The sequence below is a fragment of the Nelumbo nucifera genome, chromosome 3 (genome assembly GCF_055504915.1).
Source record: "Nelumbo nucifera cultivar China Antique chromosome 3, China Antique-T2T, whole genome shotgun sequence".
NCBI classification, from domain to species: domain Eukaryota; kingdom Viridiplantae; phylum Streptophyta; class Magnoliopsida; order Proteales; family Nelumbonaceae; genus Nelumbo; species Nelumbo nucifera.
This window is the reverse complement of record NC_142651.1, coordinates 41,177,635-41,198,679: the sequence shown is the minus strand read 5'-3', so window position 1 is coordinate 41,198,679 and position 21,045 is coordinate 41,177,635. Positions and strand designations below refer to the sequence as shown.

The following is a 21,045-nucleotide window of genomic DNA, read 5'->3' as shown; positions in this document are numbered from 1 at the left end:
GGATTGTTTGGTGAAGGAACTCAAGTAGGGAAGCAGAATTGGCAATTGGCAGTGACAGTGCAACTCGACCTGTTTGAATTAGGATTGGGAATTGAGGAATTGTCTTGAATTGAATCTCTTGATCATGAACAAATTTAGCTTAATTACCTTTCCTTAATAGTTCTAACTTATTGTTTAAACAGAGAAAATGGTTGTGCGCATATTACAGATTCACAATTCACAATTCACAATCAGGTCTCAAATCCACTTGCCAAAAGGCATGGACAAGGAGGAATTGTCAATGCACCAAGGATGATATCTGAGTTCGGATCTTCAGCCCACGTCTATCCACGACACACTACCCCGTGAATTGGGAACATCTCCCCCAGCATAATAATATACAGAAAATGAAATATTCTCCATGTGTGACTGCGATAAACATGAACAGAATTCCTATGGGAAGGAGATCCGGACTCATGATATCTCTATGTGTATATTTGCTGCACTCAGAGGCCTATTGACCATTCAAACCTTATTGACGATATACGTGTTTGAACCACATACAAAGAGGCCCCACCAACCCCCCCCCCAAAAAAAAAACCTTAGTATTATATTATTCATAAGTTGCTTCCATATCAGATTGAGAACATCGATCAACCACCCAATTGAGCTAATGAGGCACCCAGCAGCTCAACTATATGCCATTAACATGAATCCGTTACATTGCATCTCAATAATAGAATTGCAGACCAAGTAAATATTTTAAAATAGTTGGGGCTCGTTGTCCAAAAGCGAATCAAGCACCAGTTTCCACAACTAGACAGGAAAATAATTAGAATAAGTATTACACCAGGTAGGTAGTAGGTACCTACCAAGATAATTAATAGTTGAATCTGCAATTATGTTATATCGAGCCAAAGCCTAGGCTTAGTGGACCTCTAAGAACACATGGGCTCCTACATGGGATGGCAGCCCATTAACTTCCCCACTTATCTATCATTGTACGGGTCATAAACTATGATAATTATATCTAAATCACCTAAATAGGAAAAATCCGGAATGGACAGAAAGTTTATGCCCATTTCATTGGATGGTATGGAGAGGCACTGTTACAACTAAAAAAGAAACTCTCCACAGATTTCAGGTAGTAGTCATCATCCATGTTTGACAATCTTTACTTGGAACTTTTCTTACTGTCCTAATCTTTTACAAATTTGCCTACTCTGTTTTCTAAATGACTGATGAACCGTCTGGCTTTTAGAGTTTCATATGTAAGCGGAAAAAAAAATAGAAATCCAAAGGGGCTTCTCATGGCCCAGGGCCCATCTATGTTAGTTGCATATGTGGACTGTGGTACTCGTTTTCCACTTTCCTCCCTCCATTAGTCTAATAGGAAATCACTTGGATTAGGGACCAGATTATGCTGTAATAACCATACCCAATTGTACCAACTAAATTAGGCTGGCTTTAAGTACCGAGAAATCCGGGTTAGGCCAGGCTTTGGATAGAAAACCTATGCCCACCTAAAAAAAATGCGGGCCAGGCCTTGTAGGCCGGGCTAGAATGATCACCCCCTTGGCTCAAACTACAATGAAATTTACAACTTTAAGTTTAATTAATACGAGTCAAAAGCAAAGTTGGTTTAAATGTTGTATGTTTACTAAAGAGTCATATCATCCTCAAACCTTGACCCAACTATATGCGCGAGCTACATAAATCTGTTTCACCATTCCCTTCTATACAGTGCCATATCCATTATTAAATTATTGGTGCTTAATTCATTTTTAACTACTTTCACCTAAGTCCTTTTTCTATTCTGTCTGATTTGAGTTGGTTCTGTGGACCCATCTCTTGCTGAACCATTTTCTAGGAATCTTTTTAGGTAGGTGGGTCATGGGTTTGCTAACAAAAAGGAGTAATCACTCACCACTCACCATAACTATGGTGGAGATTGAAGAGTAGCAGGTCTACTTTATACAGAGTTGCATACTTTTAGCTCTTATCCACACTAAGGCCCAGACCAAACTGCATTACAACAAGCACAGATTTCAGAAACACAGTTGGAATGTTAATGATCATTCTAGCACCCGCTTCTCAGTTCTCACCTTCAGGCTCCCAGTCCACCTTTTGTGCCTTCTGCAGTCTAATCTGATCAGTGGGCCCCAAGCGAAGAAATGTGAAACCCTCCATGGCCCATGGCTCATGCCAAACTGGGCTTTGCTTACCTCACTGCGACCCCAAAAAGTTGACCCTTTAGGACCCATATAATTTAACCTCACCTTTTGGGGGTAAGATCTGAGTATACAATCAAAAAGACCATCCATCACATATAATGACTTAGTCTGTTAGTCATAAAGTGTGTGACATAAAGCAACGGAGATGTGGGCAACTAATCATTCTTCTTTTAACCCTACCCAAGAGGCCCCCAATGTATATGAGAGTACTTGGTAGCCCAACTTCAATCATTTTTCTTATCCAATTCTGTAGGTAGGCGCTTTTATAGACCTCCATTCCCAACTGTGTCTTCCTTTATTTTCTTCTAACTTTCCTCAATCCTTTTTCTTATTCATTTTCCATTAAGAATGCTGATATTGATTATAATCCAAGTTAAATCAGAAGATTTCAATTTTTCTTGTTTTTTTTGTATTATATTATATATAGTTCTTATTACAGGGGAATCAGGGGTAGGGAAAGAGCAGGGAGTTTGATCCATGCCTCCTACTTTGGTGGGATACCAACTCTGACCAATCTCTGCTACTGGTTACTGGGTCATGGGGAGCAATACTTCGCGTTCGGGCCTATTAATAATCGTCCACAAACGTCCTCTCTTACCACGAAGCATTCACACGTGGTGGATCATCGTAGACTTTTGTTTATTTATCTACTTGTTCGTTTGTCTGTTTATGTTATTACCTGCCAGATGAAACATCTTCTGTGTGACTGTGTCTGGTGTAAAAGAAAAAAACGAAAAGATAACAAACTACAAACAAACAACAAAAGAGCCAGAGTCCGTGTTTTGCTTTTGCCCTTGAACGTGAACGTCGGTGGGCAAGTTCATCAGCCGACCTCTGGACTCTGGAGTAGTCTTGATCTCATCGACATGGGGGGTTCACACTTCACATGTTCTAGGCGTTCCATGTTTGACTAAGACAAAGAAATAGCAACCAACAACCATTGGCTTCCAATTCTGAACTTTGAGTCATCCTACGGACTACGGAGGAGAGAGGGACCCACCCCCACCCCCACCCCCAGACCCTATTTCTCGGGACTTGGCCTCTCTTCTTTAGTTCTTTATTTTCCTAAACCCCAGTTGGAAATTAATTTTCTTATCAAACCCCATTCTGGATTAAGAGATCATATCCCACAACGGACCACTTCCATCTCAGACTCTAAGACTATTGAACGTGATGGACCCTCACCCACTCGACATCATCTCAGACCAAAGGCAAAGGCTGATTATGGCTGATGCAAGCAAGACAGTGATGGACCACACGTCCACAGAAAAAAAGCTTATAATGAGATCATGGCTCCGGATTTTTGCCTAATGCGCCCTTGCCTTTTTGGCTAACGATGAAAACCTAGGTAGACTCCTCCCGAAGTTCCCAACTAAGCTGAGTGTAAACAACTAGAACTAAGCCTAGCCACTTGAACCGGTAGGTGTCCATTTGAGTTGAGCCCTTAAGGTTATGTTTGGTTGGAAGGAAAAAGTAGAGAAAGGAAGGAAAAGGTAAGAAAACCTTTACAAACTTTGTATAAATTTTTCTTTCTCTACTTTTTCCTTCAAACCAAACACAGCCTAAAGGAGCAGAGTTGATCAATGGAAAACTCAACTCAGCCCAAATACTGTTCAACTGTTGTAGGGTTGTAATGTGGGCCACCTGTAAGGCTGCACTGTTGTCACGGTCTGATACAGGCTTAGCCTTGCCTATGCTTGGCGGGTTTACGTTAAAGGACATCATCGTCATTTTCGCCTGTAAGATTTTTGGGAGAATTTATGTCATTTTCAGGCAAACCTCTAAAAGCTTAACGTACTCTTTGAGAATGGGTGGTCGACCTCCTTGGGTGACTGACCTTGGCACTCTTAGACCAACTTCCCTTGTGGGGCGGCCCTAATTAATGACTAGCATGGCTACCAGGGTTCTTCATAGGCGCACATATGCCTATGGGGACAGTACCGGCATGGCGCCACTGCCATGGTGGGGAGGCTTTGCACGTGGGTCTGGCCTAAGCATGTCCCTACACCTTGCCAGTCCTGTGTCTGAGCTAATCGAGCTACCCTATTGCCCATAGCGCATGGGTGTGTTCTGGCCCAACGGTTGCCTATCAACATGGCACACAGGTGCCCATCATCATCGGCATAGAGGAGTCCCTTCACATTGGCACCAAGTCGCCTCTCATCATGGCTATCCCCCTTTAGCACGTAAGTGGTGCCTCCCATGGATCGGCAAGAGCCAGTAGAGTGCCCCAGCCATGAGCCTTGAGGTCATGATCCAGTGCTACTGACCTTGCTGGAGCCATCTCATCGGGCAACTCCTCGCCCTGAGCACACATCAGGCTTTTCCTAGCCTACCTTGGCTTGGACGTCACACGAGTTTCTTCCACTGTAGAACTACCCTTGTGATAGTTGGTATCAGAGCGAAAGCACACAGAGCCAGTTGAAGCGGTCATCTCGACAAGCAGCACATTGTAGGGTGCAGTCCCTTGGCACTTCCACTTGGGTTCAAGCAAGCAACTAACATCAGGCTTGGTAAGAGGCCATTCTTTGTGTCCCCATTCCAATGACCCCAAAGCAGCGCCCTTGTGAGGGTAGACGCATTGGGAGTTGTGCTCATACGAGGGTAGACGCATGAGCCATTTCATGGAAGGCACTTTGTGGTGGTTTGAGTGGGGGAGTGCCATGCTTCCTCATGAACATCAGTTGCTGTTCATTTTGGTGAGGTGTGGGCGGTGCGCCTACATCTTGGTTTCATGACGGATGAGTCATTGTTCCGTAGCTTTGTTTGAGACACTACTAAGGTGAGGACAGCAGTCCGAAATTGGTTGGTGTCGACAGTTGGTTAAGGAATTTCACTAAAGTGGCAGTGTTGCACCTAAAAGGGTATTCGGTTGAAGCCACAATATTGGAATGATAGGAATGTGGGTACACTGGCCATTGGAGTATGGCGGCCCTACACTGGCAATGCATCGGAGGACATGCTCAGCTCATTACACAGGCAGAACATTCGTAGCAATCATCACACATCATAAGGCGAGTGCATGTTCAGCAACATCATGGGTAAAAGTTGCTACCATTCGCGCACATTGCGGTCAGATCTCCTTGAGGTAGTAGCACATTAGGGCCTCCTCGGAGCAAAGAGGTAGCCCGAGTCAGCGTGGTGAAGTGTAGTTTTGAGGGCCAAAAGAGCATAAGCCATGGACTAGGTTTGAATAACCCGCACACGGCGAGGTGAAGTCTACAGGCCAGCATGGTGAAAGGGTACCCAAGACAAATTGCTAACAGTAGGAGTAGACCTATCACATTGTGTTCGGTACCACCATCGAAAAGCTACCAAGAAGACGGTCGAGCCTTGAGGTAAAGATGATACATGGGGCGAACCTCTGCGAAGCATCACACACACAATTTCTTCAAGGGCCCTTCTCACACACTTTCAACGGCATAGCCATCGCGCAGTTTGAGTAACCTCAACACAAGAGGTGAAGTCTAGGCAAGCCGGCATGGTGAAATGGTTTCGTCCCCATAAATGGACACCAACATAGGCGAGACCCGGGCTAGCCAGGTGAGCCCAGGAACTGGCACACAAGTGGATGGCGCGGGACACAGACACCCATTCACAGAAGGAGCCATTGTCGATGACAACAATGGATTGAGTGGGGGAGCCTGTCACGGTCTGACACAGGCTTAGCCTTGCCTACGCTTGGCGGGCTTATGTTAAGGGACACCATCGTCATTTTCACCAGTAAGATTTTTGGGAGAATTGATGTCATCTTCAGGCAGACCTCTAAAAGCTTAACATACTCTTTGAGGAGGGGTGGTCGACCTCCTTGGGTGCCTGACCTTGGCACTCTTAAACCAACTTCCCTTGCGGGGCGGCCCTGGTTAATGGCTAGCATGGCTACCAAGGTTCCTTATGGGTGCACACATGCCTATGGGGACAGTGCATGGACTGACATTGCGCCATTGCCATGGTGGGGAGGCTCTGCACGTGGGTCTGGCCTAAGCATGTCTCTACACCTCGCCAGCCCCATGTCTGAATTGATCGAGCTACCTCGTTGCCCATAGAGCATAGGTATGTTCTGGCCCAGCGGTTGCCTATCAATATGGCACACAGGTGCCCATCATCATCGGCATACAGGAGTCCTTTCACATCTGCACCAAGTCACCCCTCATCATGGCTATCCCCCTTTAGAACGTAAGTGGTGCCTCCCATGGACCGGCAAGAGCCAGTAGAGTGCCCTGGCCATGAGCCTTGAGGTCATGATCCAGTTCTACTGACCTTAGTGGAGCTGAGCCTAAGAACACATCAGACTTGTCTTGGCCTGCCTTGGCCTAGACGTTGCATGGGTTTCTTCCACAATAGAACTACCCCCGTGACATTGTGGCGGACTATGCTACCTGTCACGAATTCTCAAAAAAGGAAGTTTGGCCCAACTAGCAGGTTAGGCCAATATGATTTTTTAAGAAAATTATTAAAATTAAAATTAATTAATAAAATAGATAACTAGTTGAAAAAAAAAACTTAATTTTTTTGGAAGGCAAAAAACTTAAAAATTTTATTTCAAACTTTGATGCATACAATGGTTTATAAACTGTTGGTCGTGCTCTAGCTACAATTTAACTTTTTAAGCAAGCAGAATGATATATCATACAATAAATTTAAATGGTAAGCACACTTTAAATCGACGGCCCAAGTTGGGTAAAAAGGAGCATGTTAGGTTTGATATAGTTTAGACTTTGGTTGACTTGATGAGTTGATCTGGACTTGAGTTAGGTTTGGTTAATTCTTCTGTTTTTTCTTTTTTTTTGTGTGTGTGTAAAAGTTTAAGGCCGTGTTTGGCAAGTCTTTCTGTGTGGGTTTTGGGCTGTTTAAAAGCTCGGAAGCTTGAATTCTGAGTTTTTCCCATTTGGTAATAGAAAGATCTATTGGGAAAAAGCTTCAACCCATAGAAGATGCCAACAACCCTAATTTAGGCTTTTTCAGGAAGCTTCAAATGAAGCTTTTACAATCTTTTAGCACCCCTAGTCTTCTTCAAACGTGTGGCACGATACACATGTTTAGGAGAAAATGGGTTATCTTTTTACAAAAAAAACTATTTGAATGTGTAAGTGGGACCTAGCAATAGTATGTAGAGCCCACATTGGAAAATATATGCGGGGCCCACATACATGTCCACACATGATCCACATGCATGTCCAAACATAGACTCCACTTACATGTCCACCAATGGTATATGGGGCCCACTTTGAAAAATGTATGTGAGCTCCACATACATGTCCACACATGGACCCCACATGCATGTCCACCAATAGTATGTCGGACCCACCTTATAAAATGTATGTGGGCCCCACATACATATCCACCAATGGTATGTGGGGCCCACCTCGAAAAATGTATGTGGACTCCACATACATGTCCACACACGGACCCCACATGCATGTACACTAATGGTATGTGGGATCCACCTTGAAAAATATATGTGGGCCTACATACATGTCCACATGGACCCCACATGCATGCCCACCAATGGTATGTGGAGCCCACTTTGAAAAATGTATGTGGGCCACACATACATGTCCACCAACGGTATGTGGGGTCTACCTTAGAAAATGTATGGGAGTCCCACGTGTTAAATGAAAGGTTCGTTGGCCCAAACACATATTTTCATGATATTACCAAACAATCTTTAGCTTTTATTGGCTTTTATGAAATCTATGAAAAACATTTCAACTAAATGGTCTTTGGTCTTCCAAGATCTATTTACAAAAGCTTACCCTTTCTTTTATTTATCAGATCTTGTAACAGATCTTCTAGAAAAGATTTGCCAAACAGGCAATAATTTTTCTATCAAGATTCAAGAATAAAGCTTGGATCTTCTTGACGATTTCACATCTGCGCCCCACAACGTCCCACAGCATATCTCTGTCGTGTATTAGGAACATCTCTCAATAATGTACCAAAAATGATGATGTCATCATCAGGAAATATTGCTAATACACGACGGAGATGTGCTGCGAGACGTTGTGGGGCACAGATCTGAACTCCTTGACTGCCTCCGGTCCATTGGAGCCATACTTCTTCAATTGTGTTGGTTCTGGTTTGCAGGTTTCGTGCTAGCTGGTAGATGAATCTATTTTTTTTAGCCGGAGTCTTTATTTATTTATTTTTTTGAGTGATTGGACACAAAATCATGTACAACAAGCTGCATTTTTTCACAGACAAAGACATAATGGTAAATATATTGTACAGGCGTATAATATAAATGCATACAAAATAATACAAAATATAAAGTTTTATACTCTACAAATTTGCATTTATACTCTTTCTAAACTGAGCCTACTGTACATATTTGCACTTATACTCTTTCTAAACTGAGCCTTGAGAAAAAATGCTTGTTAACCAGGTGGGGTAGATCATAGATGAAATGAACCATATCCGGTTGAGTTAATGCAAGATTGTAAAAGGAAAAGAAGAGAAAACCGGAGACCCAGACCCAGGGCCTAGGTAGCCCTGTTACGCAATCAGAAAGAAGATTTGAGCCTTAAATATGCCTCAAATATACTGGCCACGACGCCCTAGTCCTGCTTGTATATAGGTAGCTCACTAGTCACTAGGTATGGGACCTGGAAATGGAGTGGTTTGATATATAATTTGCACAGGTATTGAGGCATGAGTATGAGTTGAACCAGTGGCAGAGTCAGGAATTTTTTCTTGGGGGTAAAGAGATGAGGAAGAATGGAGACAAAGTGAGATTTTCTAGGTTGCACTTCTGGGATATATTCTTCATCTAAAATCTAAATAAAAAGTTTGATTTGAATTTTCTTTTAGGCTCTGTTAGTTTCTCGGTAAGTTATTTATCTAAGTAAATGTACTTATCCGGGTAAGTATTTTCGGTAAATATTTACCTAGATACGTGCATTTACCCATATTCTTTTATTTTTCAGATAAATAATATAATGACCATTTTAGCAATAAAAATTTTATTATCAAAAAGGCTTTTTTGTCCAATTCAAGAAGTAAGCAACTTTTCCAAGATGGAAAAATAAATTTATCCACTTAAGAGATGGATATCTCTTACCCAAGAAAATAAATTTTCCCTGATCCATACATTAATAAAAAAAAAGAACATGGGTTTCTTAATAAACTCCCCCCCCCCTCCCCTCCCTTCAAAATCCCAAAAGCAAACACGCCCCGTTAAGATTAAGGTTAAAATATGAACCCTTTTTAACTTAGGGCTGGATTAAGTTTAAGATATTGCCCAATCTGACTCCACAACATAAAAACTATAGGGTTTGCACTGGAATCTTGCTCTCCGCCGGTTGATGGTTGTTCCGTCTAAATCGTTGCTCTCTACTGGTCGAAGATCGCCAAGGAATCTAACCCTTGACAAAAGGAAGAACAAGTAGAGAGAGGGCTCAAAAATGATTTACTTTTGGGAGTTGTGCCAATGCGAATGGCCATCAAGGAACAAAGTTCCGTTAATTAATATTTGAAATGGGACATGGAGCAAAGGGCTCATAGGATGTGAGTTCTTACAATATATAGTAAATAAGTCATTCTAATTCAAGCCCAACCTGAAAATACAATTCAAACAAATTGGTTTGACACATGAAAAATAAGGGATTATATTAAAGTTAGAATTGGAGTTTTAAGAAATTAAATTGGGTTAAGATTAAGATAAATAAGTATTATTGTGACCCCCACCCAATAATTTGACTCAGACCCTGAGTTGGACACATCTACTGTAACCAAATGGCATGTTGCAAAGCATGGTTTTTAAAAACGAACCGGTGATCGAACTGGTCAGGGGTCTGGTTATCGGTTCGAATGGTCTGATTGTTCGACTCGAATGGCTGGCCTGTTCTGACAAAAAAATAAAAAAAAAATTAAAAAATTGGAAAACAGTCAAAATTGTTCGAACGGTTAACCTGTCGGCTCAGCGGTTTGCTGACCAAAATCAACGGTTTTGGAGGAAAAGGGAACCGGTCAAGTGACCGATTCTTGGTTTTTCCAGTTCAACCTTCCAATCCGGTCCGGTTTTGAAAACAGTGTTGCAAAGTAACCAACCCCGCTCGTTGAATATTCCAATTGCAACCAGATTGATTAATTTGTTAATAGACATTTTATAGTCTCACAATAAGGGGACCTTAGGTTCAGTTTGGAAGGAGTATAAATACAAATACGTAGTGTAAAATCTTATATTTTGTATTATATTTTAAGTATTTGCACAATACGTACATATTTGTATTTGTACTTTTTTCAAACCGAGCCTTATGTTGTATTTGATTGCAATGCAAATAAATTTGCACTGATGCAAAATCATGGTAGTGCAAATGATTTGAATGTAAATCCTGACCTATTTTTGTTTCAAATTTTTTGATTACAGTATAAATGAAGTAAATTAAGACATAAACAGAATAAAGTAAAATTCAAAACAAAATCAAACGAGAATTTACATTTTTTTCATTTGCACTTCCATGCATTTGTATTAATGCAAATAAAATTACACTGCAACCAACAGAAATTGATATGAAAATTTTGGTGATGTGGACTTGAAGCATCAAACACATTTCCCATGCATTCACAACCGGCCAACCACCACCACCTCTAACTTACCATCATCAATGAGCTTTCCTCCTTACATTATGAAGGACGCATCCAAAGCATGATCACATTCAAAATTTCTCTGTAGAGTCTGGACCCGGTCTGGGTTTCAATTTAAACCATCCTAATTTCTCATCATATATGAGTCTTCTCTCTACTATTCTCGAAAACATTTCAAGTTTCCACACAGAGCCACAACACAGAGAGAGAGAGAGAGAGTAGTTGGATTAATGGCTCTCAACAACTGTGATCTCTTCTCCCATAAATCTTCATAAAGGGAGGCGTGTAGGAGAGAAACTGTGAAGGGAGGGCCGCAGTGAGGGACTCTGACACTGTCGTGTACGAAAGCAAATTAAGAATAAGAATACAAAACTGAAGAGAAGACAGAGTCATCTCGTAATCATTATAACAGAAGTCAGAAGGTGGTGGCCTTGGCCTTGCCTCATTCCCTTTCTCATGCCAATGAGCTAGCTAGTAATGGAGTTTCAACCACAGGAATCTAATTGGTCTATCTTCCCATTGGTGACTCCCCAACTTCTTGAGAAAAAGTTACACAACCAAGTTCCAACTCCTCCCACTGGCTAGCTCTTAATTAAAAATTTGCGTTTTAAAGTTACATCTTTACTACCATGTCATTGACCGTTATAGCAGTTAGAAAAGCCGTTAGGTTATGATATGATAATGTTTTTCCTCCCTTAATATCAGTAGAACCAGTAACATGGCAGACCATTATAATGGTCCTAAGGTGACAAGACTAGACATAGCAAGATTCCCCTGTCTCTCCAGCTTCGTTGATCAACGTCAGGCCACAAAGGGTAAACCACCTGGCCAGTTTTCTGAAGGTGATGAAACCAATGAGATCAGCAGCCTATTCCAATAACTTCATTTAAAACAGCTGATGAGCTGAACCATGTGAATGATCAGTAGCCAAGCCCTCCCAATTCCCAATCGAGGCATAGAGCAGCCCAAGAGTGATTTCTTTACTGTGGATCGGGATCCCATTTTGGAGAGATTCCGGGCTCATCAGTGTGTGTGATTATATTGGATTTGGATCTCACGTTTCTCAAAATATGCCTCTAAAAGCTATTCCAGCCTTGGATTTCATAAACAGGAGAGTGTGTAGGGAATTGTGGGCATATTGGCCAAGAAAACGGTTAGTTGTTACACTCATACCTCTTTCGTGGTGGCATTGAATACTGTTGCAGATTGAGAAATGAATGAAGCTAACAGAGAGGGTCGGAGCAGTGGCAGAACCCCGGCCAGTGCATTAAATTTTCATATATGCCTTAAGATTTTGTCGCATATTTTGATTGAAGGAGGCTGAAGAAGATAGATCATAGATGGATCACAGTCTCACAGAGAGAGAGAAAAGACAAGAGAAAAATATGATTGAATATTCACGAGTCAAAATCTGAAAGGACTCAACAATTAAAGGTTGAGGATGGAGCTCGTGAGCCACACCCGTCAGCTGGGAGGAGTTAGGGTTTCGATCACTTCCTCTGTTTTATAACATCATTGACCTGGATGGTTGGACCATTCGCCTTAGAATTATCCAGACAACCGGTTTCATTTAGTTAGTCAGTAATCCACTGATCTAAGTGATCAAACTGTTCAACCCATTCAATGATTTTTAACTATTTTTTATTAATCGAACAGTCAAACCATCACCTGAAAACCAATGGCCATAACAGTTTCGATTCTGGGTGGAATTTTAAAATCTGGATTTTCATTACAAAACACCTCTTCTCTACTAGAGAATATTTTATATATGTCAACCACGTGTTGCGTATGACAACATCTGCAGAGTTATCCAAACTGTTATTGGGATGTAATCCCTTTCTAATTCAAATCAGTTTTGTTTAAAAATCGGATTTAAGTTTCCTTTCAACCATATTAACGTGAGTTATTTATTAGTTGCCATTAAATTTAGATATTATTTGATTCGATCTATTATGTCCTGAATAGGGTATATATCCAGATTTATTATTTGATTTAGATATTTATTATTTGATCTTAAATTTAGATATTTATTATTTGATTCGATCTATTAAATTTAGATGTACATGATAAATAAAAAACCCTCTTCAGAATTTTCATTTATAGTTTTTTGAAATTATGTTGCACTTGAATAGTGTATATATCCAGATTTATGATTTATGTGAAGGAATTGAATTCAAATCCATGTCTAACATATAGGGTGTTCACGGGTCGGGTTGGGTCGGTTTATTGGGGTTTTCCCAACCGACCCGACCTGGTCGGGTTACCTGAGGTGGAAACCGAAACCGATTCACTGATAGGCCAAACCGACCTAGTCGATTTGAGTCGGGTTGGGTTGGTTTGGGTCGATTTCGGTTTTGCTCCTATACAAAAGGACACCTAATTGAATTCTAATTGTAATTGCCTAATAGGTTGCCTATTTGGTGTAAAAGACTATAGAAAGTTAGAAACTATGATAAATTGCCTATTCTAATTGTAATTGTCTAATGGGCCTTCTAGTTCTAGTAGAAGACTAGTTATAGTTAAGTAGGAAACTACTCAAACTAGGAACTTACCGAACTAGTAGAAGACTAGTTCGGTTCGGGTCGGGTTGGTTTCGGTTTTCACACAAGAAAACCAAAACCGGCTCAATATATCGGTTTATATATTTATCCAATCCAAAACCGACCGGTACTGATGAAAACCCGGCCGACTCAGATTGGGTCGGTCCAAGTTGGTCGGTTTAGTCGGGTTGAGCATTCTTATGAACAGCCCTACTAGCATATTTGTCTAATCAACAAAATTCATTACTCTCGTATTCTTGTCAGATGGGACGAATTGAAGTTATAGGGCCATTTTGGTTGAGCACTGTGTTTCGAATAAGTTCCCCAGAATAGCTTAGCTTCATGTCACAGTCACACACACATGTTAGCATTCAGGATTTTCAGTAAACACAGTTTCAAAGATTTTCCTAAGACTTTATTTGGGAAGAGTGCAAATATAAATAGTGAAGTGTAAAAGCCTTTTACTTTGTATTACTGAGTATATATTTACAATTTAGTTTGGAATGTTAGTAATAGCATCTCAAAGCCCCCCAAACGGGCAGTAAAAGTTTAAAATTTTTGAAAATGAGAGAAGGAGCTTTGAAAATACAAGAGGGTGCTCATATCATTCGCACATACGTAGATATTCTCAATGCACGGTGTAAATGGCTCCTGTGTATAAATGGTGTGAACACAGTCTTGTGGACATTGAAGCCAATCTCTTTTACATCTAAAACAACTAAAAGATTATGGTGGAGCAGTGGACCTAGAATCTCCTGCCAATAAAATACGTTCTAATCAAGGTTCAAAATATTGATACACCAGTGGGGGTGTATCGGGCGAATCAATGTTACCTTTTCTTGCTTTTTTTTTTCATAATTGGTTCGGGGGCCAGTTTAGGGCTCTTCCATCCCCTGAACCGATTAGACCCCGATACACTCACTATAGGGGCATATCGGAGAAGTCCTGAAGTGATAAATATCATCTAATACGGATCGAATACTTTAAACCTTGGTTCTAATATATATTACAGATCCCATGGATTCCTATCTTATGGTGAAATGTGCAGTATGATATAACGTTGGAAGGGTCTCTCGAACGTATTTTTGTTGACAGGAGATCCGGACTCTAAGCAAGGAGAACCCAAAAAAGTGACCATTGGGATTACCGAATTACGTTATGATTACTGTTTTGATTGTTGTACAACTTGTATAATGACACGGTGGGGGAAGAGCTTTGATGAATCAAAGCATGATGAATATCATTTGATCGTCAACTTATTTATTGATATTGGTTGATTGGATATAAGTTTTTCTGGTATCATAGTTGAATATTTTTACCTATTATTCCTAATTCTTGGATCATTTGTAAGAGTTAATAACTTAATACTAGACCCATGATCCACTAATAAATTTTTAATTACTTAATATCATATTAGTAAAATAAAATATAAATTAATAAAAATTAAAATATTTATTAATGATAATAATTAATTAACTAATTAATAATTAGTAACAAAAAATGAATAGTGAAAAGATATTATCAATTAATTAATAATTAACAACAAAATAGTTATTAATTAATTAATTCACAATATATATGAATAAAATAAAATGTAAATAAAAATTAGAATATTAATTTTTAATTAATTATTAATGATTAATGAAATTTAAAATAAAAATAATTAAAATATTACTAATTACTTAATTAATTAATTCTTATTAGGATTGATCTTCCCACTATTTTCCCTTTTGTAACCAAACAACGGAATCTGAAAATTTTTCAATCCCATCATTTCCCATTCCACCAAAATCTTTCCTCCAACCAAAAGACAACGTTAAGGTGTTTTCGTGGTATAATGTTACGTCATCAGATTTATCATGGGTAAATAAAAAAAATTCTCTTCAATACAATCATTTTAATTTTGAATATAGGTAAAAACTAATTAATTGCTGTTTTTATGTAAAGAAGAAGTGCATAGTACATTCAGTGGTTATGGCTGATCGATGCACCAGATAGTTGTGAGTTGTGACCAAACGAAACAAAGTGGGCCAATTGCTAAAAGTCCAAACCTTGTGAACAACCAATTATAATTAACAAAGATCTGTACTCCACAGGACGAGCCCATCAAACAATAAATCCCAACCTGCAAGGATTTTGATTCCATGAGAGCAAGCCCATCAATTAATAAATGCCATCCACAGAACAACAAAAATACGTTACCATTTTTTTGTGGTTCACCTGAATCAAATTAAGCCCCCAAGAGGCCCACTTCACACTACTACCCTACACTCTTATCCTCTACCTCGTCTCCACATTGACATTGTTTGTGTCTTGAGTCAAACCTTGCTTCATATATTACTCTCTCTCTCTTTCTCTCTCTTCCTCTCCCTTTGTTGTGTGACTTTGTCGATTATCAGAGAGCCACCCAAACGGTTTCTTTCTTCGTCTAGTTCTTTGGTTTCTTTCTTTTTTGATCCTGTGGTTTGATGTCCACGGATGACCGTCAGATCAATTACATCTAACGGTAAGGATTGATCTATTTGTCCACTAAAATCCGTTTGTGTCGTCGATGTTTAGTTATTTTCACTGTACGCTCCCTCCTGCCATTATATTTCTCGACTGACCATTTAACGTCTTCATGGATTTCTGGGTTTTTTTTTTTTTTTATCTATTTCTCAGTTAAGACTTGAGAAGCTTTACGTCCAACGGAGTGGTTTCTACGTGGTTCATCGAATCCAATAAGCGGTTTTCCGTGACGGTGAGGGCGGATTTGGTTTTTTCCGAGGGGTGCAACATGGATGATAGTTTATCGGATATCTTTTACGAAACGGAATTCACCGACACAAGCTTCACCGGAGGCGCTTCACCTGATGACCTCTTCAGCATATTTGATTCCCTAGAGGTAGAGGGTGCCCCAGAGTTTGCTCCATTAACGCCACTTGGTGAAACTGTTCTTCGCCCGAAAGGCGGCAGTACTGGTGGAAGCAGCTGCGAGGACTCAACTAGATTGGTTTCTCAAAAGCCTACTTCTTCGAGTACTGCTCAACAACAGGACACTGACACAGGAGTTGAAGCCTCACCACCTTCCAAGAGACCTAAGCTCTCGTCTGCCACTGCCATTGCTTCTTCTGACGAGCCACCTCAAGACGGACAGCAACGGATGTCGCACATAACGGTGGAGCGCAATCGGAGGAAGCAAATGAACGAGCACCTCTCGGTCCTGCGTTCGTTGATGCCTTGCTTCTACGTCAAAAGAGTAACTACTTCCTTCCTTCTAGCCTAGATAATTTCCTCTCAACCCTCAATTTCACTCAGTTTGTAACATATCTTTTCGATCTTTTCTTTTTTTTGTTATATAGGGAGATCAAGCATCCATAATAGGGGGTGTTGTTGATTATATCAAAGAGTTGCAGCAAGTACTACAGTCACTGGAGGCAAAGAAGCAAAGGAAAGCCTACAGTGAAGTTCTAAGCCCTAGGCTTGTTTCGAGCCCAAGACCGTCGCCATTAAGCCCACGGAAACCACCTCTAAGTCCAAGGTTAAGCTTACCACCCATAAGCCCAAGAACCCCCCAACCAGGCAGCCCCTACAAGCCTAGGACGTCGTCCCAACAAGGTTACCCATCACCCACCCAGCTTGCTGCTGCTACTTCACATGAATCCTCATTGTCGACTTGCTCCTCCTTTGACAGTAGTGCCAAGGAGCTCTGGGCCAACTCAAAGTCAGCAATTGCAGATGTAGAAGTGAAGCTTTCTGGGTCGAATGTTCTTTTAAAGACGATATCACCACGGATTCCTGGTCAAGCTCTAAAGATAGTTGCAACCCTTGAAAGCCTACCACTCGAAATTCTCCATGTGAGCATCAGCACCGTCGATGATACCATGCTCAATTCCTTCACCATCAAGGTAAATACCAACTACTAGCTCTGCAGCCGCTTCATCTTCTTTCTCTTTCCGAGCAAATTAAGCATGATGAGATTAATACGGGTTTAATTAAATTAATTATATTGAGCTTTTGTAGATATAAAATTAAGGAGTATGTATACAGGGGTATAGTAAGTTTTTGTCATTGATTTCACAGAAATATAATGGCATTAATTAATTCTTTAACAGTATTGGCACCCAAAAGGAACTTATATTTTTATCTTGGCTAGCTCCTGGAATGAAGTTCGACGGGATCGTACTCAGGTTTACCTCCATCATCAGTGAATCAGTGGAGAGTCCTTAGCTTCATTCAAGGAGCTAATTAAAATATTTTCAGCAAAGGCTATTCTGTGTAAAAATGGCTTATTTAAGAGCACCAGAAGTTGGTGGTGATTGCTGCAATATAAATCTTTATTTTCAAAAAGAAAAAGAAAAAGCTAGCATGCATGCACGCACCAGCTGCTATTTATTTGAGGCCATGTTCATTTAATCAACCTTTACTGATTTTGGTGGTTACTTTTTCTCATTCTTCCTTGATAGATTGGAATTGAATGCGAACTCAGTGCGGAGGAACTAGCACATGAAATTCAGCAAACGTTCTGCTAATTTGGCTGGAGATAGATGCAGTACAACCCTAATTAACATCTCTCTCTCTCTCTCTCTCCATGTTCAAACTTCAAAACTGCAATAAGTCAAGAAAATGTTTGTGCATGGTATGAGTAAATATAATTTGTCTTGCTCTTGCAGTGTAAGTGTAACAAGGTTGAGATTTCAGTAAGCTTGTCTTGAGTCGTCTCCTTTTGTTTTCCTTTCTAAGCGCTTTGTTTCCCTTGGCCATTCAAGTCTAAGGACACGTATAATCATGTACCCCAGCAGTACTCTCTTTCTCGACAGCTGGCGTTCAAAATCTGACTACGTGTCTATCGATTAGCTCTACCTGCGTTTGATCCAACTATTATATATACGGATACAATTTTTAAAATTTAAAATTTGAAATAATCAGATTGGATATCTTCAGGTTGTGTTTGGCACCCTTGGTGTTTCAAACTGCAATGATTTGAATTGAAATACGGTTTGTACTTGAAACCTGTTTGTGAGAAATATGTGTTTCTCATGCATCCATGTCAGTCCCACATCAGTTTCCGACCAAATAAAATTAACAACTGGCCATTGATGAATTCAAAATGCCTATCTGGCGTTAATGTGATGGCATTTATGCTTGAAGCAGCAATGATGCCAAACAACCCTTCAGCTGATGGACTTGGGCCCTTGGCAAATACCCGTCATGACATTATATATGTAGTACCACATACACTTATTGTGTACACATGACACATCCATTGTCTTAGTTCCTTCTATTGCCTAGCTGCATGTCTCATTCATGTTGTACCCTAGCTATGGCCTACCTTTTGCCACAAATAGAACAAAATAGTTTTAGGGAAAAAAAGGAGACAACGCTTTGTCTTGAGCATTGAAGGAAAGGATGCGTGGCTACACTACAATCAATGGCTGCCTATATTTTAATTAGGTTTGGTTATGGCTGTCATTTATACTATATAAAGCATATATTTGTCTTTATTTTGGTGCATGCCATAAAAGTTAAATCTGATAAATTTTTTTGCTGTATTCTCATCTATTTGTATGTTTTCATTCATCTAAAGATTTCCTTGAAAGTGTTGTCATGTTGTGAGGTGGGTGTCAGGAGGAAATCTGGATTCCTGTATAGCACGTGCTCTCTTACACTAGTGGTAGTATTAGTATATATGCATGCAACTGTTACTCAAAAATGTATGCCCTTGTGACCGTCATACTATCTAACCCAAGATTACGAATCCAGATTTTCTCCTCACGCCTACCTTGCAGCACCTATAGCCATGGTAACGTCTCAACATGAATGAATGTATACAAGTATGGGAGATATTTCCGATTTACTGTTGCAACATTCTGTGAGGTGGGTGTGAAGAGGAAATCTGAACTCCAAGATTTACACCTCTACCTCTACAGTTAGGGCCCATTCTAAAAGCCCATAAGTGATGTTTGGTAAAAACAAACGTCTGAATGGTCGGACATCTATCATATAGGCATTTAACAAGCTGCTCTGTACTGGAACGATCAGGTTCTGGGCTCCTTCGAGAATTGAGACGAATTGCATCTAACAAGCTGAAAAATGGGAAAAATAGAGAAACAAAAATTAATTTCCTGACTATTTCAATTGGAAATTTTTACAAGTTTGATAGTAAAAGTAAAAAAAGAGATATTTAATTGGAAATAAATCCCAAGAAATGGGTGTGTCTACATTTATGATAAGTGACAAATTTTGATATGTGAAGATCTATAAAATGGTAGATCAAAATTCATGAAGCAATCTGGTACTGAAGGGGAAAACAAAGAAAATTTTAGTTGAAAAGCAGTGGCCATTGGCAGTCAAAGAAGTACACCCTGCAAATTTCTCATGGAAAAATATATATTGAAATATGAACAGAGGGTAATGATTTTTTTATCTTAACCTGAAATGTGTCTTGACATGCCTCACAACCCCTACGACCTTGGGAAGAAGAATAGAGATTGGGGATTTAAGCGTAGAAGAAGGACACGCAAGGTTCTCCTCTTAACAAAGAAAGCAGAAAACATCAACCATGCAAATCTTCCCGACACATCGACAATCTTCTAAGTTGACCTTTGGCTTTGATGAGTGGTCGCATCTCCACATAGTTCTCGCCTGAGCTCTTGAGCACCGACAATGCATTGCTAATGGTGGCAGAGATCGAGAGAGACCTCAGCATTGGTTTTCCAAGGCAAAGGTCGGGACTCCAACTATTAGATAATATGTCGATAAGCGTATGTCAATGGGAAAGGGAAAGATGACAATATGTCGACAAGCGTATTTTAACAAAAACATATGCAAATTAATTTGCAAAAGGATAAAATAGGTGATGTAGCGCAATCCGGCTTCTCCCTGCAAAAGATGATCTGGCTACCAGCAACGACGGGCTCGATGAACCTGCAAGAGATGAACCAGAGAACCCGGGATTGTTTACCCGGTGGGATCGCTCTGATGCTTAAATTAGCACTTGATTGCAAGCTGAAAATGATATTAGATTGTGAGAGAGCTAGAGAGCAGGGATTACACATCTCCTCACCCCCAGGGGGTGAAGCCTTTATATACTGGAGTCCTTGCGGGTTCGGTGAAGTAGTTCCAGAATTCTCGCTGCAACAGGATCCATTTCCATGTTAGTTGGGGATAAAGCTACCAACCGGTAAGGCGGACCATTTCCGCCTATATCGGGGAGTGGGGAGATAATATTAGCCGTTATAAGGTATGATCCCGTAAGACGCGGAGTACGGTGACGAGATCCCCGGGGTTGTCATGCGGTGGTCAGCATTGTCTGAGCTCGTGCTCTTTAGATCCAACCTGATATGAATGCCGAAGTGCCTTGGGACCGAGGTGGTCCTGATGTGACCTTGCACCGAGGTATACTCGTCCTGAGGTAGACTTGTCCCGAGGTGGACTTGTCCAAGGTGGGCTTGTCCCGAGGTGGTCTGGTTATCTGAGCTCGATCCGTTGCGGACTTGGCGTTTCAGGCTGAGCTGTTGTCCTACTAGTTAGGTCGTCAGTTCGGCATAAAGGCTGGTCGCCAAGTCGGCATCAGTGCCAAGTCACCAGTTCGGGACACCATCATCTTGGCTAAGTTGTTGCCTAAGTGGTTTCAGGTGTCACCCAGTTGTTCCGAGGTGCTTGTGTCACAATATCATTGGAGGGCCAAATCCGCCCTCATCATTTGCCCCCCACTCCCGAGCTGA

General features: G+C 40.6%; 1 protein-coding gene across 1 annotated transcript; it reads left to right on the top strand.

Moving 5' to 3' along the window:
• The first annotated feature begins 15,600 nt into the window (after window positions 1–15,600).
• Window positions 15,601–17,996, top strand: LOC104603965 (transcription factor SPEECHLESS-like). The gene is made up of 4 exons (XM_010268159.3): window positions 15,601–15,845; window positions 16,001–16,577; window positions 16,681–17,226; window positions 17,785–17,996. Exons 2-4 carry the CDS (start codon window positions 16,116–16,118, stop codon window positions 17,848–17,850), a joined length of 1,074 nt encoding a protein of 357 aa, XP_010266461.1. The 5' UTR covers window positions 15,601–15,845; window positions 16,001–16,115; the 3' UTR covers window positions 17,851–17,996.
• Window positions 17,997–21,045: the final 3,049 nt, after the last annotated feature.